Source organism: Oryx dammah, unplaced genomic scaffold (genome assembly GCF_014754425.2).
Source record: "Oryx dammah isolate SB20612 unplaced genomic scaffold, SCBI_Odam_1.1 HiC_scaffold_2, whole genome shotgun sequence".
Taxonomy (NCBI): Eukaryota; Metazoa; Chordata; class Mammalia; order Artiodactyla; family Bovidae; genus Oryx; species Oryx dammah.
In genome coordinates this window covers 78,258,557-78,275,717 of record NW_024070186.1, presented here as the reverse complement: position 1 = coordinate 78,275,717, position 17,161 = coordinate 78,258,557, and the positions used below count along the sequence as shown (strand labels likewise).

General features: G+C 40.6%; 1 protein-coding gene across 1 annotated transcript in view; it reads right to left on the bottom strand.

Moving 5' to 3' along the window:
• Window positions 1–285: 285 nt before the first annotated feature.
• Window positions 286–17,161, bottom strand: part of LOC120872594 (LIM domain containing preferred translocation partner in lipoma) — a 741,069-nt gene continuing 724,193 nt past the window's right edge. The window contains exons 10-12 of the mRNA XM_040253102.1: window positions 12,427–12,605; window positions 6,561–6,681; window positions 286–3,930 (exon numbers count right to left, since the gene is read on the bottom strand). Of these exons, the coding sequence (XP_040109036.1) occupies window positions 3,802–3,930; window positions 6,561–6,681; window positions 12,427–12,605 (429 nt within the window). The 3' untranslated portion in view covers window positions 286–3,801. The remainder of the gene's footprint in view (window positions 3,931–6,560; window positions 6,682–12,426; window positions 12,606–17,161) is intronic.

The following is a 17,161-nucleotide window of genomic DNA, read 5'->3' as shown; positions in this document are numbered from 1 at the left end:
AACAGATGGACAATCGCTTGTTTAAACTACAAATGTGAAATACTAAGGTAGCATAGCAATATTTCTAGAAATGTATATGGAAAAAAAGCCTTTCCAAGCCAAGAGAAATGGTGAGAGGCTGTGAGGTTACATCAGTGTTTCCCTGATCTTCCTAGCAGCTGCCATAGTTTTCCCAACACCCTTCAAAACTTGATAATGGAGGGATCAAGGGGCAGCCCCAATGCAGATTTGACAAGAGAAGCCTAAACCATATCAAATAGAAATAACACTGTTATTCCTGGCTGGTTCACATTAATAGGATTTTTATTAACTAGGAAAACTGTTGGGAGTTGTGTTTTCAGAGTCCTGTCTATATTCCATAAACCCTCTACGACAGCCCCATGGTAAAATGCTCTCTTCCTTTCCCTGAACCCAAATACAAAATACTTGTTTTTAAATGCAATTAGAATTTTATATACTTGAAACATCATTGCAAACATCTCTGCAGAATCTTAGATAGTAAGGAAACAGTTATAGTGTTGATATCTCCACTGTATTCATCAGCATACACACAATGAAGTCATTTTGATCAGAGAAGTTGCTCTGGTAAAAACAATTTTTTAATGAAAGGAAAAAGAACCCACATCATTGAGCTGCAGAGATGTCCAGGATCTCAAAGCTTTGATGCATTTTGCTGGAACACATGACTTATTTTGAGTTTTAAAGGCCAATCTGTTCACAGATGAGAGACCATACTGAGTCAGAATGAGCTGGGGATCCAGGTGGTGGAGAAATCTAACCATGAAGCACTCTGCAGAGCCCAGGACACAGTGGGTTTTTCCTCCTTTTCCACGTCTCTCATGTTACATGGAATTACCAAATATTTTTGTTTGTGACAATCTTTTTTTAAACCAGTATATTTTTTAGTATATTTTTACAAACTTTCTCTTATAGACTCTATGATTTTTTTCTATTATCTATGTCTTTAAATGATAACAATCAAGACAATATATCATAAGACAGTAGAATTATAGTCCTTAAGGCACTAGATCTTTATATCTGTTATAGGCATCATTTCATGTAGCTAAAACAGTAAAGAGTGATTTGGCATTGCTGATACCAAATGATTAATAGAAGACAAGAAAGCAATATAAATCATATAATTAAGAAATCCTGAAATAAAATATTTTAGGATCCTTTCCTTATTATACCTTGTGAAAGAAAAAAAATCTAAATCTAAATATTCTGTATATGTAGGTGTGCACATTCATTATTATAAAAGTATGATAAGTCTATATTAAAAAGAGATTTACTTTAAAAATCTTTGGTAAAGATACTCTGAGGTTACGTGATAAAAACACACTATAAAGATTGTAAGCAAGCACTATTCTGGCAGTGTCACAGTGAGGGGCCTGTAACAGCCTTTTCTTATAACTCTCTTTTTTCTTGGCATGTAAACATTCAGTTACATAAGAACTTAAATGTAACCAACAAGTAGAATGTTACTGCATTTTAATAGTATAAATATTTCATAAATCCTCCCTCTTTTGGCAAAATTCATAAGACTGCATTTTAAGAGATATACTCCACCCCTCAATAAATTGGGCTCTTTCCTTTTGACCAAAAGATACTTTTTCCCCAAGTATTTCATAAAAAACAAATTGCTGAAGCAATTCAAGCTGATTATAGATAGTATCACCCCAACTGTCTAATGGTCAGTACTCTTTGAGGTTGTCAGCACGGTCTCTCCTTTCATTTGGAAGACGTAAATTCAGTGATACAGTTGCCATTGTATCCTAAAATCCACATGCTGCCCAAAGTGGACCTCTTTTATTTCACATTATGAGAAATGTGAGGTCAAGAACAAGGGATACAAGGTAAGGAAAGCACAATGGTCAAAGGACCTTTGAAAAGCTCTAACGGTGGTCGTGCTAAAACAAACTGGTAACCAAAGCAAATGAGCCACAGATTGACTTAGAAGAGCCATAGGCTTAAGGGTATCTTATTGGAAAAAAAAAAACAAAAAACCACCTTTATGATTATTCCTACTAAAGTAAAATAAATGTAATTGGGATGCTTGAGGTCTGGATTGCAATGCAAAACATTCACAAATAATTTTTCATTTCTGAGTGTTAAAATTAAAAACAAAAGTCAGACTAGAAAAGTTTATCACTTTCTAATCATGAAAAAGATCTTTGTGTAATCAAGGAAGGGTATACAGGGGAATGTAGCTATATTTGTTATATTTGATTTCTTAAACTGGGTATCACACAGATCCATTATATTATTATCTATATTTTTGTTATATAAAAATACTTTGTAATTTAAAAGTATATACTTGCAGAAAGTTTTTTAAAAAGGTTGACCTAATCTTAAAAAAAGATTTGAACAAATCTTAATCCAAAATACTTAGTTTACAAGATGGTAACCTGCTACTAAGAGAAGGGTCCTTCCCTAGAGGAAACATGTCAGAATATTAAAAAAAAAAAAAAAAGTATGTGGTTCTGCAGTTAGCAGGCAAGCATTTCACTGCCCCCAAAGAATCTGACTAAAGATTCCAGACTCTGCATATTTTTAGTTCAAAAAGGCAATTTCTTTTCAGTGATTGTCTATGAAAGTGTGGTGTAAATGTCACATCAGTGATATGAAAATGTCTCCTGCAATATGTATTTTGAGTTGCAGAAGAATTATAAGAATTATGAAACTGTGGTTTCACAACCTTTTCAAGTTTTCTGTCTTTTTAAGGCAAACTAAACAGAACCAAGACAATTTTATGTGCCCTGATTTGCAATTGTCAGGTAAAATGGACCTGGGCCTGGAAAAAAAAAAAAAATTGAACAGTTCTCTATAGAGATCTTCCTCTAGAGGAACACAGCTACACCATTCTGCTAGTTGTGTTTATATGTCCTCCCTCCCCAAACAAACAAACAAACAAAATGTTGCAATGTATCTGACATGAAAAGTGGAACAGTACTGGAAGTTATATTCTAGAGAAAACCAAGTTTGTCCATATTATTATATCCAGGTAGCATGGAAAAAGAAAATTTTAATATTTGAGGCATAATAATGCCTTTTCAAATATAACCCAAAAATGCTTTATCCAGCATACCCCATCTGTAATTTCTGCAGAAAAAATATTGAAGTTTGGTTCTCTCTCACCAATATCTATTTTCAAATGAGCCCCGCCACTGGTCATTATAGATTTGGAATTGGGATGGCTGCAAATTCAGCTTCTTTTAATCTATGTAATTTATAGTTTAAATTCTTCATAACCTGACATAAAATTGTGCATTTTTTTCCCCAAGAGACATGCCTAGTTTAGAGCAATAAAAGACAATTTTTTCAATACACAGAAAATGAATGACTATCTTTTATGATTGCTGCCAGTGTGGAAGTGATAGGATGGAGCCTCAAGCCGAAAAGCACCTGGGAGTTGGCAGACTTCCCCAGGAAAAACTGTGTGACAGCAAATACCACACTAAAAAAAGCCATTCAACCAGATGAAAAGTGAGACAAACACAGGGATTAAAAGTTAAAGGAATGCAGAAGTGAATGGGATGGAGCATAATCCGTGCAAAAATGTGCAAGTCCTTGGGAACAAAGGCCTATCAAGGTTCTACATGATTAACTGTGAAATGTGTATTGTAAGAACTTGAAAAAAAAATCTCATATTCTAGGTGTTTCTAAAGAAAGGTTAATAGTGGATGAAGTAGAGACCATCCCATAGCTTGAATGCCTTTCCTCTCTATTTCTCTTCTCATATTTTTCTTGTGTTTCATCCTTCTCGGAGCCACCAACTAACCACTAAACAGGCGACTGGATTTAAAGGTCAGTGCTGGCCTTGGCGGTCAACACCCTGATGCGGGCAGAGTTGCAGGTCTTGCAGAGGATGTGTCCATCTAGCGGGTAGCAGCCTTGGTTATCTCCTTCAGACAGGAGACCACCACAATCCTGGAAGAAGGAAGGCAGAGGGAAAGGATGTCAGTGAAAGTGGAAACAAACTCCTCTTTTCATTCAGAGCTTCCATAAAGAGGCCAATTACTATCTCTTCTCTTCCCCAGGACATCATATGATATGTCCTGCATTAAGCTGAAGCAGAGGCTGGGGACATAAATAAGAACAGGGTAAAATGACCTTCCTGAAGTCACTCAATAGGAAATACAGGTACAGAAGGAGAAGAACCTGAGGGTCTAGGCTCCCAAGTAGTTTGTTCCCTTAACCCAAACAATAAGAACAGGAGAGAATAAATCTTTATCACTTATTATTAATTTAAAGATTTTTCAAAAGTAATATACAAGGGCAAGGACAGAATCTTGTGATAATTCCAGGTCAGAAGCTAAGTTGCAGAGCGACTCCTGCTAAGCAGCAGGCCATCAACAGGCTCTGCATCCTTACTCCAACTTTAGAAAGAAAATAAAATCCTAAGGTTTGGGGTGGGTATGTGGAGTGGGGAATGATCCATGGTACTTTCTAAAGGGTAGAGCGCAGTGTAGAGGAATGAGTGCAGGATGGGGGGACAGGGCCCTTGGGTACCACCATTAGCTCTGCTCCTGCCTCTGTCACTGCAGGCAAGCTTGCAGCCACTCTAAAAATTATTCCCACAATTCCTACCTCACTGAGATGTTAGGAGGATCAAAGAGGAAAATGGATATGACTACACTTTGAAAAAAATGCCAAGAGCTACATAACCGTAGAGAATTATACTACTGTTAATAGTACCTGAGCATCCATTTTGAAAAATGTTATATGACAGTTAAACGCTGACCTTCACCTTTACAGGAAACAGAAATTTCTTCGGAAAAGAAAAATATAGTATTTCATCTTGAGGTGTGTGCCCTTGCTAACTGCAGTAGAAACTCTTTTAGAAGGTCGCAACTGCTGTGTGCCTCACCTCTGCTGTCTTCTATGACAGCAAGGGCGGGGGGCGAGGCAGTCACTGAGGTTCATATCTGAATTTGACAAATAATGAAATGTAAGTTCAAAAAGGGTGTCACCCAGAACACAACAGCAGGAGCAGCAGCAGCAGCAGCAGTGATGGCACCTATAGTTATTCTTCCCAAGGAGGCCAGCTTTATGAATGAACAAGCAGATATTCTGGAGATCTAGAGACATTTGGGGAAACTGAGTGATGGAATTAAGCAGAATCTTTTGATCATAATAAACAGAAAGAAATTACATAAATGACATGGTTTTAAGCCTTTAATGACCTAACATTATCAGTCACCTGGGCACCCTAAAGACCCCAGAATCAACTGCAGTGTTGAAACTCAACTATTAGCACCTTGAATCTTAGAACCAAAGAAGCCAATACTGGGGCATCCAGAACAACCCTGTTTTACAGGTGGGGAAGTGAGCTGTGGAGAGGGAAGAGATTTGTCCAGGGTGATGGAGGTCTGCTACCTTTTAATTCAGTGTTCCTCCCATTCTACCATCTTGATTCTAAGACAAATGTACAGTACAGATTTATTTTGTATTGCCATTATTCCATCTGGGAAGAGAAAAGGTACATCTCACACCACTCTTAGAACAGAACCACAGAACAACAAAACCATGAAAAGTCAAAGCCTGTTGGCACATAGAGCAAGTGTGTCTAGAAATACTGGGAAGCCTGCCTCCACTGAACCTCAGATTCTCCAACTGCAAAATGAACTCTAGGTTTTCCACACTTACAATTCAGGTCAATTCTAAGGCTAGACATTTTTATTGCTCTTTAGTCATAACACCTAGTGTAAAAGCTGGAAGTTTTTTTATTCTCTTTGGACTTCCCTGGTGGCTTAGACGGTAAAGCGTCTGTCTACAATGTGGGAGACCTGGGTTCAATCCCTGGGTTGGGAAGATCCCCTGGAGAAGGAAATGGCAATCCACTCCAGTACTATTGCTTGGAAAATCCCATGGATAAAGGAGCCTGGCAGGCTACAGACCATGGGGTCACAAAGAGTTGGACACGACTGAGCGACTTCACTCACTCACTCACTTGCTCACATTGAGGCCAGAGAGAGGCATGCAACTGGGGCTGTAGGACCAAACAAAGCACACTGCATAAGTGAGGCAGTCAGCTACAGCTCAGGTGGTAGATGGAATTGCTGCAGTCCTAGAGACTAGGGGCAGCTCGGCCAGCCCCACTGGCCCATGTCTTGGGAAAATCTCATGGGACTAGATGAGCCAATGTCAAGAGGAGGTGGTAATAGATAGCTCATATTATCTCTTGCAGATAGAAGGGGGAGCTGCTAACTGCTGCACTTAGAAGGTCTGGTAGAAAACAGGAAAGCTTCTTCAAAAGAGAGGCCCTGGGCAAGTCATAGGACTAGGATAACAAAATGCTTTGAAGTCATTTTCTGAATGTGGTGTCCTTTTGATACCCAGATTAGAGGAGAGAGACTCGCTGCCTTTGCTATATACATGATGACATGGCCCTCGAGCAAGAAATCTCTCATCACTTCCAACTGGGGTCACAGGTCTCTTGTAAAACCCCAAGTCAAATGAACACAGGCACTAAGGGCTCTCCCAGATTTTATAATTGTGATATTTATAAAAATCTGGCTCTGATGGGCCTGGCAGGGGGTGGGGCGCTGACCACAGACCTCACACCGGTAGCAGTGAACATGGAAATCACGATCCAGAGCCACAATCCGGACAGTCTCCTCCTGGCCAGGGGCAGGCATGATAGGCTCCTTGCACACAGAACAGCGGGGGGCAAATTTCCTGGAAGAGGAGAGATAGTTCTGGTTAGATATTGAACTTAAACACTGACAAAGAGGTGAAAACAAGAGAGAAGAAAAGGCACAAACCAAGAGCCAGGATATCTGGTCTACCACCTTGTGTGACCTTGAGCAAGTCACCTTCCTTCCTTGGGTCTCCTTTCTTATAGGGAGTTTATATTCAATGACTGTTGAGGTTCTTCTAGATCATAAATATTATGATTTTGGGGAAGTGGGAGATGAGTGTGTGAATTGCATCTGCATACCACACACTGAGTGGCCCAATGCAACTCACATGGGCCAGTGTGTGGCATGGCATTCACCTGTGGAAAGACTGCAAATACAAATCCTGGGCCGGATCAATCAGAGGGAAAAATGGTCTTGGCAGCCCCTACTTGCTTCTGACTTTTGCTTCTAGACTTTGTATGTGCTTACCGGGTTCTATCCAAATTTCCTGAGGTTGGTAAGTTTGCCTCACTCCCAGTTATTAGAGCATCTTTCTTAGAAATGTGTATATATATATTAATATATATATACACATATATATGTATGTATATGTAAGTGCGTGAAAGTGAAAGTCACTCAGTTGTGTCCGACTCTTTACGACTCTGAGGACTATACAGTCCATGGAATTACTCAGGCCAGAATACTGGAATGGGTAGCCTGCCTTTCCCCTCTCCAGGGGCTCTTCACAACCCAGGGATTGAACCCAGGTCTCCCACATTGCAGGCAGATTCTTTACGAGCTGAGCCACCAGGGAAGCCCCATGTATGTATGTATGTGTATATATATTGATATATATACACATGTTTTTGAGGTCAACTATTGATGAGAAATTTTAATATATCCTAACTCTTAATATTCCCTAACTCTTATTATTCCTTACTATGACTAATGGCCATAACATTTTTTTTTTCTTATAACAGATCAGTAGGCTGCAAATACAGGCCATGCATCCATCTGTATCTTCTAGAAATTAGGTGTGCCATTTATGAAGCTGTGAAATGAGACATGATTTGCAATGGACACAGATAAGAACTGAAAAGATTGAAAAAGAAAGAAACACCGTGCAACTCAGTTTTTTCATGGTAATGCTTTTAAGATTAATGATGTTAAATTTTATCTATTTGTAGAGAGACTTAAAAAGAAATAATGATAGTAATCTAACACTTTGCAGAGCACTTTATGGTTGTCAAAGCATTTTTACATACATTATACTCTATATGTACATATTAATTTTCCTGGCAGCACCCAAAAGGCATCTGTATGGCTGCAATCTAAATAAATGTGAATTAAGCAGCAGATCAATTGATTGCTATGAAAGAAAAATTAAAAGGATCATGGTACAACTGCAGCAGTAATCAGAGTTGTTATAATTGGCATTTTATGCAAGAAGTTTATACTCAGTGGCAAAAAAAACTGCTTTGGACTACCTGATTATTTTTGAATCTGGGTCATCAATAGTGAAATAAGCAGGCTTCTGGAATCAGCTGCAAAATCTCCTTTCCCCAAACCTACTGGGACCATAAACTTTGTGAGGTCAGAAGAGTGTTTAGCCTATCACTTTATCTGTGAGCCTTCCCCAATGTCCTCAAGTAGGATTACTTACTCCTTGAGGATAAAATATCTTTCACTGAGTTTGCCTATTTTAGTAGTAATTATTTGCATATCTTTGGAGACCTCAAAACTGTGAGCTTCCAAAGGACAAGATTTGCTTTATTTCTGAGTTTCTAGAAATAACTATTGTAACTGGTGCTGAAGATAGAAAGTCAGACAATATCTAATGGAATGAAGTATTTGCTATATTCTGCATAGAAAGATGTTGCTTAGGCCTTTAAGTTCAACCTCAAGGTCTTTCCTCTTTGGAAAGGTATGAACAGTATTCTTGCTGAGTAATGATTCTTTCTTATCAACTGGCCTCATTAGATGGGAAAAGGTGAAGGGTAGAGATTGGAAGTGGCTTCCACAGTCCCCATGGTGTTCCCTGGCCAGCATTTTAAGGACTCTGAAAACTCCCAGGTGGTCTATTTAAAAACTTGGCTCACTAAGCCAACAGTAATAATAAAATTAATTTGATAAAAAACACTTCTGATGGTTAAAATAGCTACCATTTATTATGCAATTATTGTATGCCAAGTCTTGTTAAAACTCTATATACTTGACCTTATTTTTTTAGTGATAGCAAACATGAAGAAATACTTTTTATCATTTCTGCTATACAGCCATGGGAGCCAAAGCTCAGAGAAGGATGGTCTCTTATTCACTGGGTCCTGGCACATTTCTAGCAATCCACAAATGGATGCTGATTAAACAAATAGATGGATGCATGTAACATCCCTGATAAGAAAGATCAGACAGTGGAATAAAGGCTCAACACAATGAAAGAGTGATTTAAATAAATCTGCTTTTTTTGGAACTGGGAATACAGAAATAAACTAAGACTCCAGCAGTCAGACTGGTGAGGGACCTCTATATATTTCTGTATTTGTTCTGTTAACATATATGCATACTGGAGTGAGTTGCCATTTCCTTCTCCAGGGGATCTTCCCAACTTAGGGATCGAACCTGGGTCTCCTGCGTTGTGGGCAGACGCTTTACCGTCTGAGCCACCAGGGAATCCCATGCATATCCTATCATACTGCAAAAATGATTTAAGGGGTTACTGTAAAATTGTGTATGTGCATTTTTTAAATCACTAATCAGGCTATGTTAAGTGCTATCTATAGTGGATTTACAAAACTATAAAACATAGAGAAAGAGATCTAAATTCAAACATGGAGCTAGGGAGAGTTTGAGATCAGAGGAACCTTCTTTGTGTGTGCTGTGCTCAGCCGTGTCTGACTCTTTGCAGCCCCACTGACTGTAGCCTGCTAGGCTTCTCTGTCCATGGAATTTTCACTAGATGATAATGGGGTTGGGCCTTGAAAGATGGCCATTTAGGTGAAATGGGAAAGTAAGTCTGTGTGTGTTTGTGTGTGTGTGTGGTGTGTATGGGTGTGCATTGGGGGTTAGGGTGGGATACAGGCAGTCTGCCAGGAAACTAGTTTGAGCAGTCATCTGAAATGACACATGGGAAAGAGTTTCTGCCTAACAGGATGGGGGATTTGGGTCAACCCCGACTGAAGGTGCTTATGGAGGGGATGGCCCATTAGCAAGGCTTTAAAAATAGCATTTCAGAAGCTTGTTACTCAGAGTGTAGTCCAAGACCACCTGGGAGCTGGTCAGAAATGCAGAATCTTAGGCCCCCACTCCAGAACTCCTGAACTAAACTTTGCAGTTTAACAAGATCTGTGACTGTAAGCACACACAAGTTTGGGAAGCACCAGTTTAAAGGACAGGATTCTAAGCAGGGGAGATAAATCCCTTCTCCTGGGCCTCCTGCATCTCAGCTTCTATTCCCAGGCTGCTCTGGCTACAGCCAAGCAGAGCTTCCTTGAGTGCAGAGAAGCCATTCTTCACTCTGTGCCCTTCTTAATGCCTGAGCTGTTCCTTCTGTCAGTAAGCTGCATTTCCCACTTAAAACACTCTGCTTCCAGAAGCCTACTCAGGCCCCAGTAATCTCTTCTGGCCCTGACAGCTCAAACCCTTGCCTGTGCCTCACCTAATCACTTTCATAGTCTTTTTTGCCTGATCTCACACATTACCTGCACTTCTCTTCCTTCCTCCTGTCAAACTCCTTGCTGATCTGGGCTTCTCTCTACGAATTTCTACTTATACAATTTCTTTCCTTTAGCACTTAGCACAGTAATAGGCACATAGAGGGCTCTTCATAGATGTGGTTGAATTGAATGGAAAGGCATTTCCTAGAAGCTCACAAATGGGAGATCTGTTCAGAAAGACCAAGTATCTGCAGAAGGCAGCTGTGTCTCCTCTCTGTAACCCACTTTCCTTAGCCATGCAGTGTCTACCCTGAGTTGGACTTACAGCTGCTTTCTGTTCCAGTCTTTCAAGACCCAGAAACAGTTCTTTAAAATATATATTTTATTTTTCTTTTTGGAAATGGGGGAAAGAGCAAAAAGCTTCTCCCCCTGCATACTTGACAATCATGGAGACAACATTATTTTGAACAGTTTGCATTTTAACTTCCTATTGAATTAGCAATGGTGGGGACCATTGGGGCTTTTGGATTCTTTTTCCCTTTTAATTGCTCATGTGTGCCTTCCTGGAGTGTTCAGACCCACACACATGTCACCAGTCACAAGTCACTAATTATGCTCCCCACTCCTCGAAATGAAAGATAAATGGCATAGATGTAAACTTACATTTGTCAGAATTGACTTCCTGTTTTAATTGAGGGGTGTAACATATCAGTCTTTTCCAGCAACAGAAACATGTGTGCTCTGATTATATCTATCAGTCTTTCTTGGATTAGAGTAAATCTAAGAAAGGAGAGAAACAGTGACAGAAATACACTCCCTATTGGTATCTTTTCACTTCCCTTAAATAGATGCAAGTTTTTTTTTTCATGTGTAATTAGAAGCTAAAAATATCAATAACATGAAGTACAATTTATGCTGTGACTGCCCTTTCAAAGTGAGCCAGCTCTTCCTTGTCTAATTCAGGTTGAGAATTCCTGCCTCTGGATTTTTTTTTTTTTTTAATTCATTCAGCCTCACATCTTTTGGTGAGGTTTCCACTTTCTCTGCTATCTGGAAAGTGGTCAGGAAATTCTTTTTTTTAAATATGAATCTCAGGTCCCCAAGCTGCTTGCGGCAAGTACCTCCCGGTTGTTGACAATAGAGCAATGAAAATTAACCCACAAGACTGTATATTTGGAGGGCAATAGAACCCAAACTGGCGAGCCATACAAGTTCATCTCTTTGCAAGCCTCAGATGATTCTTGTGTTTGCTGCACAAAACTTCCGTGTCTGCCATTTATAAACCACACCTAGAGCTGTCATATCGTTCCCGGGAATATGCAACAAATGTGATCAACCAACAAACTGGTCAAATAAGAATAAGCAAAACACAAAGCTATACAATTTTCATGACCATTCCGGCTATAATAAAAGAGGACTCTACAAAGGAGAGAAGTGAAGAAGTGGGGATATATTTTTCTAGGCCCATCAGTTAAGTGGTCTTGATCTTGAGGTTCTACTTTCTAATTGTCCTCAAAAGATTAGAAAATATCCTGAGGAAGAGGACCTGGGGGAAGAGCTTAGGGGAGGGTATGTATATGTTGATAATGGCATAAGACCACCTCCAAATATGCAAGAGGCTTGCTTTAGCAAGAGGGGCTGAATTGTTCTCTGAACAATTCAAATGTCTCCCCCTATAACTTCCTATGTGCAGAGTGGAAAAGACGTGGCTCTAGAGAGAACCCTAGGCTGTCTTGGATGGGAACCTGCTCTGGTCTAATGAACAAACTGAAGAGCTCAGAGAAAACTGGGCAGTTTGTCCACTGGCACACAGCTTGTTCACGTTTAGGCCAGGGGGAGCTACCCTGTGATCCTGCCTTTTTCCAGTAATATGTTCTGTGGCTGACTCAACTTTCTCACAATTAAGGTGACACAAACATGTGATGGATAAGTCCAAGGGAAGTTTCGAAGCAGAGGCCATGCTGGAGGACCACACAGATTACTTGATATCACTTCCTGCATTGCAGGAGGGAATAAATAACTTCTTTCTAAGGTCCCACCAAATCCTGAGATTCTATAGCTTGGAGAGAGAAGATTAGCCTATATGCCAGGCAGTAAGATCAGACCCCAAGAGGACCATCAGGTGGCAGAAGGGAAAGTAGATCGCTTACTTGTGGAAGTCCTCAATGCAGTGGATGAGGCCACCAGCATCCACGGTGAATGGGATCCCATCCAGGCTGCGGTGGCACATCACACAGGTAAAGCAGTGAGGATGATAAGCCTTCCCTGTGGCTCGGAGAATCCGCTCCATGATGGGCTTGGAGCAAACGCTGCATTGCTCCAGGGTATTCTAGGGAGGAAAAGAAAAAATGCCAATGTTAGGATGGGATGTAAGGAGCTCCACTTACATAGTAACTTATAGCATGACAATCAGTGTTCCAGAACATATGGGCTCATGTGCTTTCACATAGTATTTGGAGAAAGGCAGTGTTTATTACAGAGAGAGAATGAAACAGACGGATCAAGCGGCTCTTCTAAGGCCATGCAGATGTGTTTTGCGTTTTAGTCACTGAAGTCTGTCCAGCTCATTAAGATCCTATGGAATGTAGGAACTCTCCAAGTTCCTCTGTCCATGGGGTTTCCCAGGCAAGAACACTGGTGTGGGTTGCCACACGCTCCTCCATGGGATCTTCCTGGCTTGAGGATCGAACCTGTGTCTCCTGCACTGGTAGAAGGATTCTATACCACTGAGCCACAAGGGAAGCCCTCTGGCTTTGTACAGCAACTCAATTTTGCTGTTGTGGCAGGAAGGCAGCCACAGACAATGTGTAAGTAAATGATCATGACTATGTTCTAATATAAAACTTTATTTACAAAAGCAAACTGGATTTGGCCATGGCTATAGTTGAGCTTCCTAAGTGGCACTAGTGGTAAAGAACCAGACTGCCAATGAAGGAGACCTAAGAGGCGCAGGTTTAGTCCTTGGATTGGGAAGATCCCCTGGAGGAGGGCATGGCAACCCACTCCAGTATGCTCACCTGGAGAATCCCATGGACAGAGGAGCCTGGCAGGCTGCAGTCCATAGGGTTGCAAACAGTCAGACACGACTAAAGTGACTTAGCACATAGTTGGCTGACCTCTGAACTACACAATCTGGGTTCTCCACTGGAAGATTTCTTCTCTATTACTTCTAAAACTGGATTAATTATCAAAATCTTGCCAGGATCACTCAGAACCTTAATGTTTTAGAGTGGTCTCTCTGATGACCCAGACTCACAGAGAGCATGCTGGTTATAGAACCCAATGAAAGATCAGTAAAATCAATGATGTTTTGATCATTTAAACCCTTGATTCAAACACCATCTCCACATTTAGCGTTGTAAACTCTTGATGGAAATATTGAACCTAGAAGGTTTTGAGTCTAGAGGGTTTGTTGAACCTAGAAGGTTTCACTTTTGAGAAATGAAATAAGAAAGTCAAATTTATTTGGCTTTAAAAATATATTCAGCTTTAAAAATAAATCATCCTACCCTTTTAAAACTGATATCATTTATTGAGTCAGGACTCAGAAAGATTGATAAAACACTTTCCATCGTTGCCTAGAATTGTACGCTCTCTTACCAGAAAACAGAGTTTTACATGTAATATGCAATATTCTAACTGAGATGTTTGGACTGACTCCATGAGTTTATAAGATAGAATAAACCTGGGATAGGGATCTGATTAGAAAACTGCAAAACTGGAAGGGATATGGAAATGGAGAAGAAATATTTCCCTCTTACCACCGGAAATTTTAAATGGGCATGAGGCAAGGCATGTCTGTTGGTAGATAACCAGTGTGCTGGTAACAACCAGAGGAACGGTGCCTGAGCAGCTTCTTATTTCCATCTCTCCTCCTGTAACACTTGCCCATCCTCATACTGACTTTCAGTTTCCTTTCTAAAATACAGGTGTGATTAAGTAGCTTTCCTGCCAGAAAAACTTCTATGGCTCCTCATTGTGAAAAGAGCTAGTTCCTCACCTGACATGCAATCTCCTGTTTTAGGCTCAGATTTCCCTAATGTTTCAGACTGCTACTCTTGCGCAAACCAATGAGAAACTTCCATACTTCTGTGCGTTGTCATGCCTAGAAAGAATCATAATTTGCTGTTTTGACCTCTCAAGGTATGGACCAGAAGGCATCTTCCCAGGCAAGCCTTCTTCAGTAACTTCAGTTGGAATAAACTGTTTTTTTTTTTTCTCTCCCTTTCCTAAGCACTTGATTCATGTTGCTTATAGCACTTACAATATTCACTGTATTACAATTATTAGCACATATGGGTATTTCCTATACTATCCTGTGATTCTGGCTGTGATTATGTCTTAAGAATGTTTCTTTGTCCCATGCTTTTCCCCTGGTGGCTCAGATGGTAAAAAAATCTGCCTGCAATGCAGGAGACTCAGGTTCAATCCCTGGGTTGGGAAGATCCCCTGGAGAAGGAAATGGCAACCCACTCCAGTATTTTTGCCTGGAGAAGTCCATGGACAGAGAAGCCTGGTGGGCTACAGTCCATGGGATCGCAGAGTCAGGCATGACTGAACGACTAACACTTTCACTTTTTCATCCAGCATACTATCTGGAATAAAAAGAATCCTAGGATGAACATATGCAAAAAGAATGAAGGAAGGAATATTGTTTACATCCCACTCTGGCATCACAGTGCTGGCCCGAGTCCCCTTACTCCGGAATCCAGAGGACAGCAAATCCACCTCCATTCTCTCCTCCAAGCTGTGGTTGCTGGAGATTCTGAAATTGCTTAGTATGCCTCTGGTCACAGTCTAAACTCATGGAAACTATTAACCTATTTTCCCCCCATTTTGAAGTGGTAAAATTAAAATAGCAGAAGAACATAAGATGAGAGTCTGGAGATGATGATGGTCTGGACAATGAAGGCCCTGGTTCTTTTCTACCCTGGTGATCTGAGTTAATGTGGCTGGAAACTGTCTTCCCAGGGTTTGTGTTTTGCTCTTCTGTGGGTTTTAACTTTTTCTTTTTTAAAGCCAACCCTGTAATGGAGTTGAACAAACCAGAAAATGCTTGACCAGAAAATGTTTTTGTTTGCATTGAGGCTTGGCTGCAAGATTCAGCCCATTTACTCAAAACCAGCAGCAACATATAAAGTTGAGTCAGTTTCTAAGGAAAGACTTTATGGCCCAAGTTTAAAGGGCAGGTAATCGGAACATTTCTGCTACAAAAGAAAGTGTGAAATATTCCTAAAGTGAGACTGCAGTAAAATGCCCCCAAATCAGAAAATAAAAGCGCCAAGAATGTATCTGACTAGAAGCTTGGATTAGTGAATGGTTGAGGACATATGAATCTTCTTGAGCCAGTTCCCTTTACTGTATTTTTCTCTCAGTCTCCAACTGGTCCATTAGGACCTATAGACATATTTTCTCTTAGAGAAACGATAGACTGTATAAATGTCTGGGAGGAGGACTCTGGGAGTTCCTCTAGTCCAGGCCTCTGATTTCACAGGTGAGAAAACAGACCCGGAAGACTGACACAGCTGGAACCTGAGTCATAGAAATGATTAGGAGTAGAGGATGGGCTGATACCTGCTTCCTGACTCCCAATAATTCAGGTAGGAATCTGATGAGTTAATTCTGTAGTCACAGAGAAACAAAGTGCTGGATGAAGAAGATGAATTGTCCCTCTGGATTTGTCAACATCTACTGTATGAACTTAGGTAGATGATTTTTCCTCCCTAGACCTTGGTTTTCTCATCTGCAAAACAGTGACTAATTTCAGCTCTGCAGTTTTATTTGTCTGTGATATATCAGTATAGTCATTCAGTCATGTCGGATTCTTGGCAACTCCATGGACTGTAGCCCACCAGGCTCCTCTGTCCATGGTGATTCTCCAGGCAAGAATACTGGAATGGGTTGCCATGCCCTCCTCCAGGGGATCTTTCCAACCCAGAAATCAAATCCAGACCTCTCGCATTGCAGGCAGATTCTTTACCATCTGGGCCACCAGAGAAGCCCTGATATATCAGTATTAACAAATACAGGCATAGGTCAATATTTCCATTAGTAGAGATACTAACAACAACTGAATGACCCTTCCTCCGAGGCTTGAAACAAGGGTTCGTGTGTCAGAAACCTGGACTCTCTAACCTTTACTTTACCTTACCACTTGGAATTCCAGAAGTTACTAAAGGTAGAATCTTAAGCATGACAGAAGATCTTTGTGTCTTCTTATAGAAGGTTATTTTAAAGTCAGACTAAAAGATACACATTTTATCCGTTCAGTTTTATCCGTTCAGTTCAGTTCAGTTGCTCAGTCGTGTCCGACTCTTTGCGACTCCATGAATCGCAGCATGCCAGGCCTCCCTGTCCATCACCAACTCCCGGAGTTCACTCAGACTCACGTCCATCGAGTTCGTGATATCATCCAGCCATCGCATCCTCAGTCGTCCCCTTCTCCTCCTGCCCCCAATTCCTCCCAGGATCAGAGTCTTTTCCAATGAGTCAACTATTCACATCAGGTGGCCAAAGTACTGAAGTTTAGCTTTAGCATCATTCCTTCCAAAGAAATCCCAGGGCTGATCTCCTTCAGAGTGGACTGGTTGGATCTCCTTGCAGTCCAAGGGACTCTCAAGAGTCTTCTCCAATACCACACTTCAAAAGCATAAATTCTTCAGCGCTCAGCCTTCTTCACAGTCCAACTCTCACATCCATTCATGACCACAGGAAAAACCATAGCCTTGACTAGATGGACCTTAGTTGGCAAAGTAATGTCTCTGCTTTCCAATATACTATCTAAGTTGGTCATAACTTTTCTTCCAAGGAGTAAATGTCTTTTAATTTCATGGCTGCAGTCACCATCTGCAGTGATTTTGGAGCCCCAAAAAATAAAGTCTGACA